The sequence below is a fragment of the Panicum hallii genome, chromosome 3 (genome assembly GCF_002211085.1).
Source record: "Panicum hallii strain FIL2 chromosome 3, PHallii_v3.1, whole genome shotgun sequence".
Taxonomy (NCBI): domain Eukaryota; kingdom Viridiplantae; phylum Streptophyta; class Magnoliopsida; order Poales; family Poaceae; genus Panicum; species Panicum hallii.
Window position 1 is genome coordinate 57,110,191 of NC_038044.1, and position 18,180 is coordinate 57,128,370.

General features: G+C 49.6%; 1 protein-coding gene and 1 non-coding gene across 2 annotated transcripts; one reads left to right on the plus strand and one right to left on the minus strand.

The window, feature by feature from the left end:
• Window positions 1-440: 440 nt before the first annotated feature.
• LOC112883783 (translation initiation factor eIF-2B subunit alpha-like) lies at window positions 441-3,656 on the minus strand. The gene is given in 6 exon segments (XM_025948997.1): window positions 441-876; window positions 1,242-1,483; window positions 1,947-2,088; window positions 2,187-2,339; window positions 3,214-3,378; window positions 3,381-3,656. Coding segments are annotated over 6 exon segments (1,098 nt in total). The 5' UTR covers window positions 3,570-3,656; the 3' UTR covers window positions 441-669.
• A 372-nt stretch (window positions 3,657-4,028) lies between these two features.
• On the plus strand, window positions 4,029-4,100 carry TRNAP-AGG. Its single transcript has one exon. It is a non-coding gene; the product is annotated as a tRNA-Pro (tRNA).
• The last annotated feature ends 14,080 nt before the right edge of the window (window positions 4,101-18,180 follow it).

Below are 18,180 nucleotides of genomic sequence, written 5' to 3' on the forward strand. Positions count from 1 at the left end.
ACGAGGCCAGCTGAGGATGTGCTCAAAATAAACTCAGATGGGTCTTTTAATTGGCAGACAGGTGCAGGAGGGTGGGGAGCTGTCATCAGGAATTCGATGGGGCAAGTTGTAAAGGCAGGAGCAGGGCGCATATTGCTTTCCATACCGAGGTGATCGCAGCGCTAGAGGGAATCAAAATGGCAGAGATGGCCGGCATGACTAACGTAGTCCTGGAGACAGATGCTCTCCTTCTGAAACATGCGTTGGCGAACGACAGTTTCAGGCTCTTTCCGGTGGGTGTGGTCTCATACACGAGATTGAAGCAACAGCGGTCGCATGCTTTAGCTCCTTCTCGTGTTGTCACTGTAATAGAGCTTGTAATCAGGTAGCCCATGCTTTAGCCGCTATTGGTTGTAATGGCCCTCGGGGATACTGGGAGTCAACATCGATAGGCGTCGAGGTTCTGGCAAGGGAAATGCAAGATGTTAATGGCTACCGAATTACAATAGCTAGCTACAGAGAGTGTCTAACAAAATTGTTATCCTCTCTTGCACAACTATTCTCAAGAGCTTTTCATACATCGCATCGGTACCATAAAGGTGATACATCATATAGTCAAAACTGGCAGGAAAACCCCTGGATTCAACAGCAGTAACACCTCGTCTGAGACAACAGTTTCCACATCAATGATCATAGGTACAATTGAATGAGCTCATCACTCACAACAGATGGTGTGAGAACACCAAGATCGGTCAGGAGAAGCGTGAGATATTGCGGAGGGGTGTAGTCTCTTGCCGATGTCTCGACTTCCACACCAGTGGGTACTGGGACTCCAAAATCTATTGGCCGGTGAGCTGGCGTCATGTCCTTTTGGTCCAAGGGATATAGACGAGCAAACTAAAAAATTAGCAAAGACATAGGCAACACCATCAGAGGCTGGTTGCATGCCGCAACTTCATGTTACGATGCCAATCAAAATGCATCATGGTTTACATAAACTTGCTGTGCATAATGGAACTAATCACTTAAGTAGTCATCAGTAGTGTTTCAGTGTCAGCACAATGTGGCAGGCCAAAAACTGAAATTAATCTCTGCTGCTATAAAACATTCTCTAAGAGAATCCACATCTTGTATTCTGTAAGACATTTTTGCATCCAAGTACCAATTAAAATATATCAAGAGATGATAGTGATGAGGGAAGAGCTTGTGAATCAACAAAATGAAATTATTATCACTTAAGTAAATTATCATAGCAGACATACCTTGTAACTTTCAGCTGCCACGTAAACAGGTTTGTTCATACTATGAGCCACAAGAGCTATCTGATAAGTGCCCATCATGTTGATTATTCCTCCGCTCTCAACAACCCCATCAGCACCAACAAATACCATGTCAACTTCATCCATGGAATAAGCAACAGCTGAATCAATTAGCACCTTAACAGGGATGCCTAATGCTGCAAGTTCATTTGACATTCTTAAACCAGTTCTGTCTGGCCTGCCCTCTGCAGTCAAATGAAATAACAAACAGACATTAGAAATTACAAGAGTTTGCAACCAGTGCTTCATATGGATGCTTGGCTGCTTCCTATTGCTCCCAGAAGCAAGAACACGGTTAGGCCAGATAATCAAACCAAAGTAAATAACCATAACAACTCAAAACTGATTATCGCAATATAAAGGTCATGAGGGAAGCAAATAGTAAAACAAAGCCTGCTGCAATTTGCCATTCAATTGCAGAGCATTATGCATCATGACAATTGCACTTTGTGCAATAGAAACGATATCATGTAAATATCAGAATAAGACTGACTGTCTAAGGGAACATAAAAGAAATTTAAGTTTAAACCCATTATGATGCACTTCCAAGCAAGAATATACTATTTCCCATCACCATCGTTGTAGATTATTAGCATGTCATAGTGCACTTTCATGCAATGTGTACATCTTGCAACTAGATCGCTGTACCTGTGCATAGTACCCGTAAGAGCTTGTGATTTGATGCAGCTAGCTTTAGAACTTCCAATACCACTCTGGAATACCCATGTACAAGCATAGTACATCCATCATAAATGAAATCCTGGCTGAGCATTGCAATTGTCTTGCGAGCCTGGAAAGGCATCATACCAGAGCATTAGTAAAAAGAAGGCATACATTCTTGTGTATAAACTAGAATGTAAGTTTTGTATTGGACTATTGGCGGATAACCTTTAATGATATCTCTCCAAATTTTTCTCCACGCTCAATTAAGCGTGATTTTGCTGCATCAAACTTTTCATGCTCCAGATGTGAGGTTCTCGTTACAAACCGCATGAACAAATCACAAGCAGCAGATAGAGAAATGGAAGTAGCATCCCAGGACTGAAATACATAGGAATTTTTAGTGTCAATTACCAAAGTGAAAAAGAACACATGAAAGCTATAACAAAAAAAAAACGCAAAGCAGCACATGATACACCATCCACATGGATAAATCATAACTCCTAGCATTATGATAAATATATTGTCAGAAGAGATTAACAAAGGAAAACCATGCAAAAAATATGTGATGACAGGTGACATCACGGTGAAGGCATGGATTTGCATGCATTGGTTCACATGTGCTTTGCTGATATATGTCAAATGCCTTTTTTTCCTTATTAAAGCCTACATGGGTTCTTCATTGGACAAAACCTCTGTACTATTCAAACTGATATCTTGTGGGGCAGACCAAATTTGTTACATTTTCTTTAGATAGGAGGATCCAACTGGTGTGGCTCAATGAGAAAGCATTTTTTGTATGATAATGCTAGTGTAGGTTCAGGTAACTGCGAAGGCACATTTACCAATCCTGGGGTTCAGGTAACTGCAGGTATAAAGGCGCAATGCAAAAGGACAAAGTACATGAAGCATGATGGCTTTGCACATTAAAACGATTATATCCATCAAGGACTGACATTCAACTATACAATGATAGGTCAGTTGAGTCATTCAGAGCATGGTAATTAAGGTGACATTGTGCCACTACAAAACTAGGGCCAAAAGTGATAATTAAGGTCTGAACCACATTTATGCAAACAGAGTTTCAATTCGCTATCTTTGCTTAACATGAACACACACATAGTTCCAGAACGGATAAGCTATCAGCGCCAGGAAGGCCAAGACCCGTCGAGGGAATCATGCTGATCACTGAAAATATACACACTAGCGCAGTAGCCGGGAACCATGGAGCTGGTGAGTCGGCTGGGTTACCCACCTTGAGCTTGTCCGAGGCCTTCTTGAGCTCGATCTCGAGCTCCATCATGGTGGTGGCTCTGCTGGAGCGGATGACGGCGGCAAGCGCCATGATGGCGGCGACCGCCTCCGCGGCCTCGGGCTTGCGGCGCCAGAAGTTGAATTCCTCGATCACGCCGCCGGCGCCCCCGGGGACGGGGGCGGAGCGGCGGCCGCGTCCGCCGCATCGGCGCCGGGGTTGGCGGCCGCGGCGGCGGCGGCGTGGGCCAGCCAGTCGCTGGATACGACGGCGTGGTGCTCCGCGCGCGTCTGGTAGTAGGCGGAGATGGGCGGCGGGGCGGGGCTAGGGTTAGGGTTTTGGGCGGCGTCGGGCTCCATGGCAGGGGAGAGGACGGGGGGCTGAGGTCGGAGGAGAGGAGGGAGACCAAGTGCGCTGTGGCTCGGTGAGGGATGATCTCGGCCGTCCGTTGCCCCAAAGGGAGGAGATGTTGTAGTTTGTGTTGTTTGCAATGGCACCAAAATTTCACTAAATTCATTCCAGTTTTAAATATACAGAATAAAAATTATTTTATTGCTAATAAATTCATGTAGATTGAATTTCAGAGTGAACAAGGTGACTTTCTTTTTAATTTAAATATCTGTGCTCCCCCCCCCTCCCCCAGAACAATGTCATGTAGTCTTATTTTCATTTTGGACATGGAAGGTTTCCATTTTTACAGATCAGACACGAATGAGACGACCATGTGAAACTTCACTGATTATTTGTCTTGCAGTTCGTTCCCATTATGAACCCCGAAGCTGATCTTTTTATGTTTGTTAAAACGCCGAAACAACAAAGGGCATTTGGTCTAGTGGTATGATTCTCGCTTAGGGTGCGAGAGGTCCCGAGTTCAATTCTCGGAATGCCCCTCTTTGTTTCTTTTTTCTAGTTTTTCCCTATTTTCTGTTTCCAGTTAATTCAGGCCATGCACAGGATTCCAGGGTGTACCCGCGTCAGGTTAGGATGAAGTTGCTGCGTGCTACATAAAGGTCCTGCGTAAAAATTTAATTTCATTTTTATTATGGTTTGCATAGTTTCCACCGGTCCATGGCAAAGGAAACCTCTTTTCATCAAAGCAATTTACTTTTTGGTGGGTGACATAAAACTATAAAAGCAAAGTTTTCTTTTGCATAGTTTTCTTTTGTTTCATAGGATTTGTTTGATTTGTGCCCAAGTCCATCTTAAAAACGAGCTGCAATCAAATAAAGCAAAGCTTATAGGCATCTTGACCCAGGGTGAACGTCTCCAAAAACCATAGAAACCTAAAAGAAGGCAACTTTTTTTGTACATGTACTAACTATGTAGTTTCCATATAAACTTTGGAAACTCGAGCATAACTTACATCCTCATTATTTTTTCTCTTAACTCCGTCACATATCTCTCATTTTCGGTCTTCACCTAAACTGTAGATGTTTTACGATCATCCATCCTTTAGCCAAAAAAGTGGGCTACATGGTCATTCCGCCCAATATGATTAGCTGTCATGTAGCTTTTATATGCCCTTAAATCATTCTAATCAGTTGATTTTCTTATTAATCTTATTTTTCTTTGCTTTAAAACTTTGTTGGGAGTGTTTAGTTCATCATGTAGTTTGTTGGGCAACCCCACGCCCGCATGCCATGAAGTTACTAAATCGGTAGGAGTTTCTATTTCCTTTGGTCTAAGGTCACACTAGGATGTTTTCTTTAAATTGTACTAAACAAAGAAAGAATCTTTGTAATTTTGAGTTCATAAAATGCAGGGCCTACCCATTCTTGGGGAAGACCCGTTTAGGCAATAAATATTTGTTCATAGTAACTCCCTTCGATTCAAAAGCGTTTATTCACAGTAATATTTTTCACTTGACCCACCGGTATGTTATTAGATTTTTCATGGAAAATACTTTAAAATATATAACTTCATCATTTACAGTAGTCTATTCTAGAAAAATCCTTTTTTTATTACATAGTACAACTCAGACACATACAATCACAACGCGCGCATACTCACTCCTATGAACGCACATACGCAACTGTCGGTACATACGGACAGGGGTACCTCCTGCGATGGTGTCCGGCTCCGGCGTGTGCGCCAAGCGCATCGTGGTGGACACGCGCTACCACATGCTAGGCCGCCTTTCCTTGATCATCGCTAAGGAGCTGCTCAACGACCAGAAGGTCGTAGTGGTCCGCTCCGAGCAGATCTGCGTTTCCGGCGGCCTCGTCCATCAGTAAGTCATCCGACAGAGTGTCCAACCAGATGAGCGTAAGGTTATCCGTGACCTCGCCCTTGTCCTCTGGGTGACGGGGTGTACAGCCCGGGCCTGACAGCTGGGGACGTAGTCTCCGGACCTCCCCCCGTGCTCACATAGATCCGGCGCCTCCACGTGCCCACAAGGACAGGGTATTCGGGTCTGGCCTCCACAGGCCCAGACCCCCCAGGGGGTCCGGCACCGCCACGTGTGGGAGCCAGACCCCTATGGTCCTGTCCACCCAGACTGGCCTCGGGGGTCCGAACCTCCCTTCCCCAGGAAGGGGTCCGGAGCCGCCACGTGCTACCAAGGAGGCGACAACGGGGCCATCTCTGCCACGCGCCCATGGCAGAAGGCCTCTCGTGGGGTGCCAGCCCAGCTACCACATTAAATGCGGGTAGATGGGCTGCGCGTGCCCAAGTCGGGGCATGGTGAAAGCATCTAGGCCCCTAATTCGAGTTTTGGTAATTAATGACAACGTTTTGTGGATTAACAACTCCTTTTGAGAAAATGGGTATAGGTTGATCCACGGATGAATGAGAGTTATTTGTGAACGTGTGGATTTTTGGAGACGATGAGCAAAAGCTTGGGCTCAAGGCAAAGGTATAAAATAGGGTTTTTTGAATTTCACCGGTCACAAGGTATTTAGTGGATGAAAAGTGACCGGATTTGTTGGATAGATAGCCGTACTATCAAGAGGGGTCATGTACTCGTGCTTGACGGGTCTCTAGTGCCATTTTGCTCAAAATATCTAAGTGCATGCATGAGGGCTAACTACGCTTTGCCGTTTTATGAAAAAGAACAAGTTTGAGTGCTGACTGCTCAAGCGCGGACGGTCCGCCACTTGGGTGCGGACGGTCCGCTACCGTTACAGAAGGCTTAGTGGGAATCTCTTGTGGCTGGCGGACGGTCCGGTTCTCTTGGGCGGACGGTCCGCCACTCTAACTCCTTTCGTTCCAGAAAGGGTGTTCTCTGGTCTGTCTAAATGATCTGGCCTGCGGACGGTCCGCCGCTGGGGCGCGGACGGTCCGCAGGCTGAAGCGTCCCCCCATCCGGGAAGACTTAAAAGTGTCACTTTATCAGTCCCAGGAGGCTGATAACACTTTTATTACATCAGATGGTACATCACCGTACAACTCTTCGCGGTAATGGGCAGTGAAACGCCACTATCGCGAGGATTACAACAAGGACCCATACTACTACACTAACTACAAACAGGGGATCATCAGAGTCTTGCGCCATGCGGAGCTCCAACGGTGACCTCACCCACAGGCAAGACTGGGTGCAGGACGGGACCCTACTCGTCGTTCTCGGGGTTGTAGTCGGGATCCTCCACTGTAAAGTAAGGACGGGGTGAGTACGAACGTACTCAGCAAGTCCAATCACACCCACGGGGGGGGGTTATAACAGAATTAAATGCACTGGATAATCCAAGGATAAAGTTACGGTTCTTTTGCGGAAACACAAATACATGCAAGGGTTCGTTTTAAAAGCATTTTCCAAAACAGGTTTTCAGGTGTCTAAGAACACACGATGTCGATCCGCACGGATCCAAATTTCAAGCCGCTACCGGACTCCCCGTCCGTCGTAGCACACGGCACCATTACCGGATACTTTCCAAACAACTCACACCAGTTCAACCCTTCCGGAGAGAAACACTAGTTATGTGACCACACCGTAACTTGCCCCAATACCGTGGGCACGGCTATTCGAATAGATTTTTAACTCTGCAGAGGTGTGCAACTTTACCCACAGGTGGGGTACCACAGCCCGAACACCTTGGTGCCGGTGCAGATCCCATCGAAGCCCTTACCCACCGTAGCTAGACCTGACTAGCCACCACGGGGTCTATCAAGGGGTCATTCGACCTAACACCGAGGTTTAACCGGGGCATAAGTCACACAGAGCTTATCCCGTCTCCTTGATCACCCGTTGCTCCCAGCTCTCCTGATGGCTATCAGACTAACTAGTGGGGTTAGGCCAAGCCGTTGCCCATACAACGGTCAAGTGGTTCGCACTACGAGAAGCTAGGTGAGATGTCACATCAACTCGGTCCTTAGGGGTGACAAGATGGATATCTCCCATCCACGCTCAACCACACAGGTACGAGCACACCAACGGCAATTCACATAGAAATGCCATCCATCTCATCTAACTCGCTTTTCAAAACCACATTTTATCCCTTCCCAGACACACACATTTTCTTTATAAATCAGGCAGTCAAAGTATGGTTATTTCAAACAAGGGTGGCTATCCTACCGGGTTTCCAGCACGTAAAACAATGCAATTTTATAAAACAGGCCATTGGGTCGTGTTTATAAAAACTAGGACAAAAACATGCATCAAAGGGCGGAATTGAACTTGCCATCGTCAAACCCTTGCGGGAAGTCCTGATCGAAGCACTGTCCTTCGGGTTCGGGGTCGCAGTACTGGTCCTCAGTTGCTTGGTCGCGGTCGGGAACCTCGTCGTTCACTCCGTGTCCTACGACGCAAACAAACAGACACACAATCAAGCGAAAGAACTAAAAGCTTTTACCGATAGGCTTGAATCGGAAATAATTTAGTTACAGAGTTAGGGATGGTATCTTTGGGTGGTTTCTTAATGGCATGGCTAAAATTATACTAGAAGCGGAGTGGTAAAGTTTCGGGTCAATCGGAGGTCGTTTCGCACATAAAATGACGCGCTAAAGTTGGTTTCAGGGCTTAAACGGGGGTCCAGGGGCTTGGTCGTAATTATCTGAAATGGGTAGGGGTCTAATTGCAAATACTAGAAATATTCAGGCATACTAACGGGTGTCGAGTGTAATTAGGTTCACGTGGTGGGGGGGGGGCTTGGTTTGAAATATTAAAAAGAGCGGGTTCCTTTTGTAAAAAGGGGTGGATTAGAGAGAGGGGGGGGGCTTCTTTGGAAAATCAGAAAACAGTAGGGGGTTTTGGGCGAAATGGCCTCCTTTCTTCCTCCCCTTGCTAACAGGAACAGAGGAGGAGTGGGGGGGGGCGCCGGCGGCTAAATCCGGCCGCCTGGGACCCCGGGCGGCTCGGGTGAGAGGGGGAAAAGGGGGAGGGGGAAGAGGGGAGTTGATTCCCCCACTCACCGCGGGCTGGGGTGGAGCAGAGGGGCGTGCCCACGGCGAGCGGCGGGCGGCGGCGGTGCCACGGCCGGCGGTGGTGCTGCGGCTTAGGGGAGGAGGCGTGCGGCGGCAATGGGGGTTGTGGGAGGACGGAGGGCAGGGCGGGGCCTTCTTATAGGCGGAGTGGAGCAGCAAGGAGGCGGGGCCGGTGGGGAGCGAGGCGCGGGCGGCCGGCGGGCGGTGCGGGCGCCATTAATGGCGCTCGGCCGCTTGCGGCCGTCGCGACGCGGCACGGCGGTGGACGCGGGATGCTAGCGGCGGGCGGCGCGTCGGGGCGGCAGTGGCGGGCGGCAGGCGACGCGGCGGGCGGCGCGACGTCGCGGCCGTCCTGACAGCGAGCGGCGCGGCGGTCGGTGCGGCACGCGGGGCACGCGCGGGCGCGCGCGTGGGCACGGGTGGGCGTGTGCGCGGCAAGGCTGGGCAGGGCGCGTGCGCGGCGCCCAGGGCCGGCGCACGGCCGTGCTGTGGGCGGGAGCAGGGGAAAAACAGGAAGGGAGGGAGGAGGAAGAAAAGGGAGGGGAGGGAGAAAAGAAAGAAAGGAAAAAGGAGAGAAAGATAAAGGGAAAAAGAAATAGGGGAAAAGAAAGAAAAGGAAAAGAGAGCGGGGGAGGGGCCGGCGCCGGTCGCGACGGTGACCGCGGCCGGTCGGCCACGCGGGGAAACGCGCGGCGTGAGGGGAACGGCGAGGGGAAAAGAAATCGCGTCGGCGCCAATCGCGGCCGCAGCCGCGGCCGATCGGCCACGCGTGCGCGGGATTCGCGCGCTGCGCGAGAAATGACTTGCGCCGGCGCTATTCGCGGCGGTGACCGCGTGCGGACGGCAGGCCTCCGAGCGGCGCGGGATGGGATGGCGATACGGTCAGGGGTTAGGGCTATGGTCTGGCGACGAGTGAGCTTTAATCGAACCGTTCTAACGCGCGATTTGATTTTGGTAAATTTTTAGGGCGTCACAAACCTACCCCACTTAAATGAATCTCGTCCTCGAGATTCGGCTGGCTCCTAAATAGATGGGGAAATTCCTTCTTTAGGGCCTCCTCGCGCTCCCAAGTTGCCTCCTCCACTCCATGTCTGCTCCATTGAACTCTGCACATCCGTACTTCGGAGTTTCTTGTCCTTCTAGTGACGGTGTCTAGGATTTTGACTGGCACTTCCTGGTACCGCAGATCCGGCTGTAAATCTATTGTTTCCACCGGCACATGTTCTTCCTCGGGTATTCTCAAGCATCTCCTTAATTGCGAAACATGGAACACTGGGTGTATATCCGACATTTCTTCTGGTAATTCCAGTCGGTACGCCACGGCTCCGACTTTCTTTAGAACTCGATACGGCCCAATGTATCGAGGGGCTAACTTTCCTTGTACCTGAAATCTTCGTGTCCCTCGAATGGGTGAGACTTTGAGATAGACAAAATCTCCTGGGTGGAAACTTATCTCTCGCCTTTTTCTGTCTGCGTAACCTTTTTGTCGGGACTGAGCTGCTTTCAATTTCTCGCGGATCTCCGCTACTTTTTCTTCTGCCTCTTTTATAAAGTCGGGTCCTTCTAGGGCACGTTCTCCGACTTCCGACCACATTAAGGGAGTCCTACACTTTCTTCCGTAGAGGGCTTCGAATGGCGACATACCCAGGCTAGCTTGGTAACTATTATTGTACGAGAATTCTGCATAGGGCAGACTTTGTTCCCAATCGTTTCCGTAGGTCAGGACACATGCTCTTAGCATATCTTCCATGATCTGATTTACCCTTTCGGTTTGACCATCCGTTTGTGGGTGGTATGCGGAGCTAAAATCTAACTTAGTGCCCATGGCTTTGTGTAGGCTTTTCCAAAACCTAGATGTAAATTGGGTCCCTCTATCCGAGACGATTCTGCTGGGCACTCCATGTAACTTCACTATATTTTCCACGTAAAGTTTTGCCAACTTTTCTCCGCCATAAGTGGTCCTTACGGGTATGAAATGTGCCGATTTAGTGAGTCGATCCACAATTACCCATATGGAATCGTGTCCCTTCTGTGTTCGGGGCAGTCCTACTACAAAGTCCATTCCTATCTCATCCCATTTCCATACCGGAATAGGCAAGGGTTGCAATAATCCTGCTGGCTTTTGATGTTCGGCCTTGATCCTTTGGCATGTATCACAATGAGACACGAATCTTGCGATATCCGCCTTCATTCCGTTCCACCAATATTTTTGCTTTATGTCCATATACATTTTGGTGGATCCTGGGTGGATAGAGTAGGCCGAGTTATGGGCTTCGTCCATGATCAATTGCCGGAAGTCTCCACTCTGGGGTACACAAATCCTGTCCTCGTACCATAATGTCCCCTTATCGTCTACTCTGAAACCTGGCGCTTTGTTTTCTCCAGTCTGCTTGCAGATCTTTACTAACTCCTGGTCCAAGCTTTGAGCCCCTCTAATTCTATCCTCCAGAGTTGACTGGACGCTTAACACATGGCTGGAACCTCGAGGAACAATGTGCACATTTAATCGTGCCATTTCCTCGCGCAGGTTGTCATTCTTGGGCCCATAAGATTTCCGACTTAAGGCATCGGCTACCACGTTCGCCTTTCCGGGGTGATACTGAATTTCCAGATTATAGTCTTTGACCAATTCCAACCATCTTCTCTGCCTTAAATTTAAATCTGGCTGAGTAAAGATGTATTTTAGACTCTTGTGGTCGGTGTAAACCTCACACTTATTTCCGATCAGGTAGTGTCTCCAAATTTTAAGGGCATGCACTACGGCTGCTAGTTCCAAATCATGGGTCGGATAGTTCTGCTCATGAGTCTTGAGTTGGCGGGAGGCATATGCAATGACTTTCCCGTCTTGCATCAGTACGCACCCTAATCCTTGTCGGGATGCGTCACAATAGATGACAAAGTCCCGATGAATGTCCGGTAGGGTCAGTACTGGGGCGGTTGTCAGTCTTCGCTTCAATTCTTGAAAACTCCTCTCACAGGATTCTGTCCAAGCAAACTTTTTCTCTTTCTTAAGAAGTTCCGTCATGGGTCGGGCTAACTTGGAGAATCCCTCAATAAACCTCCGATAGTATCCGGCTAACCCGAGAAAACTTCTGATCTCGCTAACGTTAGTTGGCTGCTGCCAATTGGATACGGCTTCAACCTTTTCTGGGTCCACTGCTACACCTTCCGCGGTTAGAATGTGACCAAGAAAAGCTACTCTCTCCAGCCAGAATTCGCACTTGCTGAACTTGGCATATAACCTATGTGCCCTCAGCTTTTCTAATACTACCCGCAGATGTTGCTCATGTTCCTGAATACTCTTAGAGTAGATAAGTATGTCGTCGATAAAGACTACGACGAACTTATCCAACTCGTCCATAAACACTTTGTTCATGAGGTTCATAAAATAGGCAGGGGCATTGGTTAGTCCGAAGGACATTACAGTGAACTCAAACTGCCCGTAGCGGGTGACAAAGGCCGTTTTGGGGATGTCACTTTCTCTAATCTTGAGCTGGAAATACCCTGATCTTAGATCGATCTTCGAAAAGTACTTAGCTCCCTTTAGCTGATCGAACAGGTCATCAATCCTGGGAAGAGGGTACTTGTTCTTAATGGTAACTTCATTCAGTGCCCGGTAATCCACACACATCCTCATGCTCCCATCTTTCTTTTTGACAAACAGGACTGGGGCTCCCCAAGGCGACGAGCTTGGTCTGATGAAACCAATCCGTTGCAGTTCTTCTAGTTGCTTCTTTAATTCTGTCAATTCCGAGGCCGCCATCCTATAGGGTCTCTTGGCTATCGGAGAGGTTCCGGGCATAAGGTCTATGACGAATTCTATATCCCTGTCCGGCGGCATACCGGGAAGCTCTTCAGGAAATACATCTGGGTATTCGTTTACTACCGGGACTCCTTCTAAGGGCTTGGCTTCCATGCTAAATATCATTGGGTCAAATTTACTATCCCGGGTACGGCAGATCACTTGTACTCCTTCGTGGTTGGTTAGGTGTACCACTTTATCAGTGCAGCCTATGAGACCATTGTGTCGGCTTAACCAATCCATCCCAAGGATCACGTCTATTCCCCCAGGCTTAAGTACTACTAAATCTGCTAGGAAGTCTACCCCACTTAAGTTGATCCTTACCCGTGAACAACCTAATTGGCAATTGATGTCGCCTCCAGGCGTCCGGGTTAATAGGGGTGTTTTTAGTAGTACTGTAGGTATTTTGTGTTTCTCCACATAGCTCGAGGATATAAACGAGTGCGATGCTCCAGAATCGAATAATACTGTCGCCAGGGCTGAGTTGACTAAGTACTCACCGAGCACTACGCCCTGAGCTTCTTGAGCCTCCTGCGCGTCGATGTGATTGACGCGGGCTCGTCCAAACGATTGCTGCTTCGCCTGCTGGCCGTTGTCGTTGTTGCGGACGGGCACTCGGTTGGCACCGGTCAGGGCCGGTCTGGGCCCATTCACTGTGTTGGAGAAGGTCGACGTTGCCGGCTTATTCTTGGCGTAGGGGCAATTGGCGATGAAGTGCCCTGTCTCACGGCAGTTGAAACAGGCCCTGACATTGTTGTTGTCGGTGGTGGTCTGACTTGCACTGCTTTGTGGGGCCCTCGAGGTATTCTGGCTTCTAGGCGGGGCCTGTGATCCTGTCACCTGGGACTGAGTTCTATACTGCATTGGGGCCTGAGTTCCTGGTGCAGTATAGCTGGAATTTCTCTGCTTCTGGAGACGGTCTTGTTGGCGAGCCTTACTTTCCAAGAACTTGCGTTTGTTGTCCTTTCTTTCTTCGGCCTTGGCCCTTTCCGTGAGGATGGCCTTGTTCATCAGGGTGTTGAAGTCCGGATAGATTTGGGGAGTAAGCAAGGTCCGTAGCTCCGGGCTTAACCCCTTCTTGAACATGTCTTGCTTTTTGTCGTCGTCGTTCACCTCTTCCGGCGCATATCGGGCCAATTCTATGAACCGGTGGGTGTATTCTTCCACCGTCATATTCCCTTGTTGTAGTGCGCGGAATTCATCCGCCTTGCGCTTCATAGTGGCTGAAGGGATGTGGTAGCGGCGGAACTCCCTTACAAATTCTCCCCAGGTGATGGTGGAGGCATCTTCGGCGGCAGCACAATAGTTCTCCCACCAAGATAATGCCGTTCCGGTGAGCTGGTGGGCTGCCAGGAGGACTTTATCCCGGTCCTGGCATTCGAATGGTTCAAGCTTCCTCTGAATTACTCGCAACCAGTCGTCAGCATCCAACGGGTTGCAGGATCCGGCGAAGGTTGGTGGCTTGGTCCTTAGAAAGGCCGTCAGCTTGTCGTTCATATTTTGCCCTCGCGGCTGCCGGTTAACGAGGGCATTCGCCAGGGTTTCCAGTATGAGAGTCTGGTTATGGATGATCTGCGCCAGGTCTCCGAGGGGTGGGGGTGGTGGTAGTTGTTCTCCTTCTTGACTTCCTCCTCGATTCTGGCTTACTTCTTGTTCTCCTTGGGGAAGATCTTGTTCAACGGGTTGTGCTCCGACACTAGCGGCTACGGGGTTCCGGCCGCGGGAGGCCCTCGCGATGTTCCGGGGAGTCACCTGTCGATTGGGTAAATTGGGGTTACGGTTAAGTGATGTTTAAGTTGCTTAATTCGTGTATATATATATAGGGCAGAATCTACCTTCTGCCGATATCTATATAATTAAGCAGCACACAACTCATCAGCACACGACATCACAAGCAACAAGCACCAACTATTTTATTAAGCAGGGAGGGTACAACTTTAGGGGTACGACTAAGTCTCGTGCTACTCGGCCAGGGTCTTGCAAAAGGGCACGTCTTAAATAGAAAGGCAGGGGGCATCACTGGGACGGCGTCGACCATTCTACTTGCGTGGTGCGTCTTCTTCCGGGGCGGGCAGGGTAAGAGGTTCTCGCTCGCCGTCTTCTGGGTTTCCACTGGTCAAGGGTTGCGCTGCAGCATCTCCCTCGTCGGCGGCAGCAGAGCTTTCAGGGTTCTCGGGTGGGGCTCGTGTGCTCCCAAAAAGTGATCCCCACCCTATGACGGGCGTCCCGAGTAGAACGTGGTCTTCCCCTATCGCCGGGACTGGTGTTCCACTTTGGGTCCAATCTTGCATACGCCGGTCTCGGGCCTGTCTAAGGCTTTCTTGGGCGACAGCTTCGCTACTGGCCGCGGCTGCGGCTCTCGCCTCGGCATGGGCGGCTCGGATCTGCTGTATCCTCACCGCGAGTTCTGCTTGCTCGGCTCGGTGAGTCTGCTCCCTCAGAAGGTTGGCTTGCTCGTCAAAGAGTTGGTCCAGGGCGGCTAGGTAAGTAGCCACTTGGTACAGGGGGCTTTCTTCGTGGCGACGTCGCTCTAGGTTTCTCATGCGCGCTTCCCAGACTGGGGTTCTGATGGCCGGCGGAAAGAACTTCGCTGGTGTAGGGGCGAGGTGTTCTTCAAAAATCCGGCACAAATAACGGAGTGCTTTTCTGATGGCCAAGGGGTAGGTGTCTTGGTGTCTAAACCCTGTGGCGGTCGCCCGCCAGGGCTGGATGTCGGGGTAGCGGTTGCTCCTGGCGATGACCAGGATCACCCTGCAGCGGAGGGTACCATGGTGCTCGTACTCTCGGCTGTAGTACCTTGGGCGCTCTGTAACGCCAAGGCCCTCCAGGGTGTCAATCAAGAGGCTGGGGAATCCAGGTGCAGCTTGGCAATCGCCCTGGGTCCATCCTTCCTCAGCCATCTGAAACAGAAGTAGGGTAAACAACATGGTACAGGTGCAAAAGCGAGTAGATGATATTTATTATTACAACAAGGGTAGTACAGTTTCCATGGATACGTGGTTATTAGGGTAGAGTTTTTTGCTAGGGGTGCTAATCCTATCATGGGGATTCTTCCTCAGTCCTGATAGAGCGCTTCTTTATCGGAAGGAACCGATCCATCTCGTTCTCGGTCTGAGTCCCCTTATCCCAATGGGTTTCCATGGGTTCTTCTTCTTCTTCTTCGATCCATCCACCTATCCCGTTGCGGTTCTCGTATTCTTGCATCTGGGCTTGGAGGGCGGCTAAGGAATACTCGGCGTTTGCGGCTCTTGTCCGTTGTTCCTCCAGCTCCTGGGTTAACTTTTCAACCCCATGGATTAGCTTCTTCAGTTGTGCCGACTGTTCGCGGCAGAGCGCATCCAAGCCAGTAAGGTAGATGGATAGGTGGGAGACCGCATCTTCTAAATCTTCTTCTTCTTGTCCAAGTCTCCTCATCCGAGCAATCCAAGTGCGTCCACTTCTTTCAGCGGGTGGGAAAAATCCCATAGGAGTCCGCTGAAGGTGGTGCCTATAGAGCACACGCAGTCGGCGTAGGGCTTTACGGGCGGCCTTTCGGTAGGTGTCGGGGAATCGGAAGCCCTTTGTGGAGATGAACCAAGGGTCCACCTCAGGGTAGCGGGGGCTTCTCTCCACAAAGATCATCGTGTCGCACCGAAGGGTGCCACCGGAGATGTATTCTCGGTAGGCGTACTCCGGCGTTTCCATAACCCCAACATGTTCCAGGCTGAGCAACAATAACTTAGGAAGGCCAGGCTCTGCGTAACAGACTCCGTTGACCCATCCGTTGTCAGCCATCTGGAACAGGGTAAAAGCCAGGGGTAAGTGTGCGTGCAAAAAGATATCTAAGCTAGAACAAGTCTTAGGGTCTGAAAAGGGGTCTCGCTCCTAGGGTCACGTCCTACGGCCAGCCTACGGCTCTGATACCACCTGAAGCGTCCCCCCATCCGGGAAGACTTAAAAGTGTCACTTTATCAGTCCCAGGAGGCTGATAACACTTTTATTACATCAGATGGTACATCACCGTACAACTCTTCGCGGTAATGGGCAGTGAAACGCCACTATCGCGAGGATTACAACAAGGACCCATACTACTACACTAACTACAAACAGGGGATCATCAGAGTCTTGCGCCATGCGGAGCTCCAACGGTGACCTCACCCACAGGCAAGACTGGGTGCAGGACGGGACCCTACTCGTCGTTCTCGGGGTTGTAGTCGGGATCCTCCACTGTAAAGTAAGGACGGGGTGAGTACGAACGTACTCAGCAAGTCCAATCACACCCACGGGGGGGGGTTATAACAGAATTAAATGCACTGGATAATCCAAGGATAAAGTTACGGTTCTTTTGCGGAAACACAAATACATGCAAGGGTTCGTTTTAAAAGCATTTTCCAAAACAGGTTTTCAGGTGTCTAAGAACACACGATGTCGATCCGCACGGATCCAAATTTCAAGCCGCTACCGGACTCCCCGTCCGTCGTAGCACACGGCACCATTACCGGATACTTTCCAAACAACTCACACCAGTTCAACCCTTCCGGAGAGAAACACTAGTTATGTGACCACACCGTAACTTGCCCCAATACCGTGGGCACGGCTATTCGAATAGATTTTTAACTCTGCAGAGGTGTGCAACTTTACCCACAGGTGGGGTACCACAGCCCGAACACCTTGGTGCCGGTGCAGATCCCATCGAAGCCCTTACCCACCGTAGCTAGACCTGACTAGCCACCACGGGGTCTATCAAGGGGTCATTCGACCTAACACCGAGGTTTAACCGGGGCATAAGTCACACAGAGCTTATCCCGTCTCCTTGATCACCCGTTGCTCCCAGCTCTCCTGATGGCTATCAGACTAACTAGTGGGGTTAGGCCAAGCCGTTGCCCATACAACGGTCAAGTGGTTCGCACTACGAGAAGCTAGGTGAGATGTCACATCAACTCGGTCCTTAGGGGTGACAAGATGGATATCTCCCATCCACGCTCAACCACACAGGTACGAGCACACCAACGGCAATTCACATAGAAATGCCATCCATCTCATCTAACTCGCTTTTCAAAACCACATTTTATCCCTTCCCAGACACACACATTTTCTTTATAAATCAGGCAGTCAAAGTATGGTTATTTCAAACAAGGGTGGCTATCCTACCGGGTTTCCAGCACGTAAAACAATGCAATTTTATAAAACAGGCCATTGGGTCGTGTTTATAAAAACTAGGACAAAAACATGCATCAAAGGGCGGAATTGAACTTGCCATCGTCAAACCCTTGCGGGAAGTCCTGATCGAAGCACTGTCCTTCGGGTTCGGGGTCGCAGTACTGGTCCTCAGTTGCTTGGTCGCGGTCGGGAACCTCGTCGTTCACTCCGTGTCCTACGACGCAAACAAACAGACACACAATCAAGCGAAAGAACTAAAAGCTTTTACCGATAGGCTTGAATCGGAAATAATTTAGTTACAGAGTTAGGGATGGTATCTTTGGGTGGTTTCTTAATGGCATGGCTAAAATTATACTAGAAGCGGAGTGGTAAAGTTTCGGGTCAATCGGAGGTCGTTTCGCACATAAAATGACGCGCTAAAGTTGGTTTCAGGGCTTAAACGGGGGTCCAGGGGCTTGGTCGTAATTATCTGAAATGGGTAGGGGTCTAATTGCAAATACTAGAAATATTCAGGCATACTAACGGGTGTCGAGTGTAATTAGGTTCACGTGGTGGGGGGGGGGGCTTGGTTTGAAATATTAAAAAGAGCGGGTTCCTTTTGTAAAAAGGGGTGGATTAGAGAGAGGGGGGGGGGCTTCTTTGGAAAATCAGAAAACAGTAGGGGGTTTTGG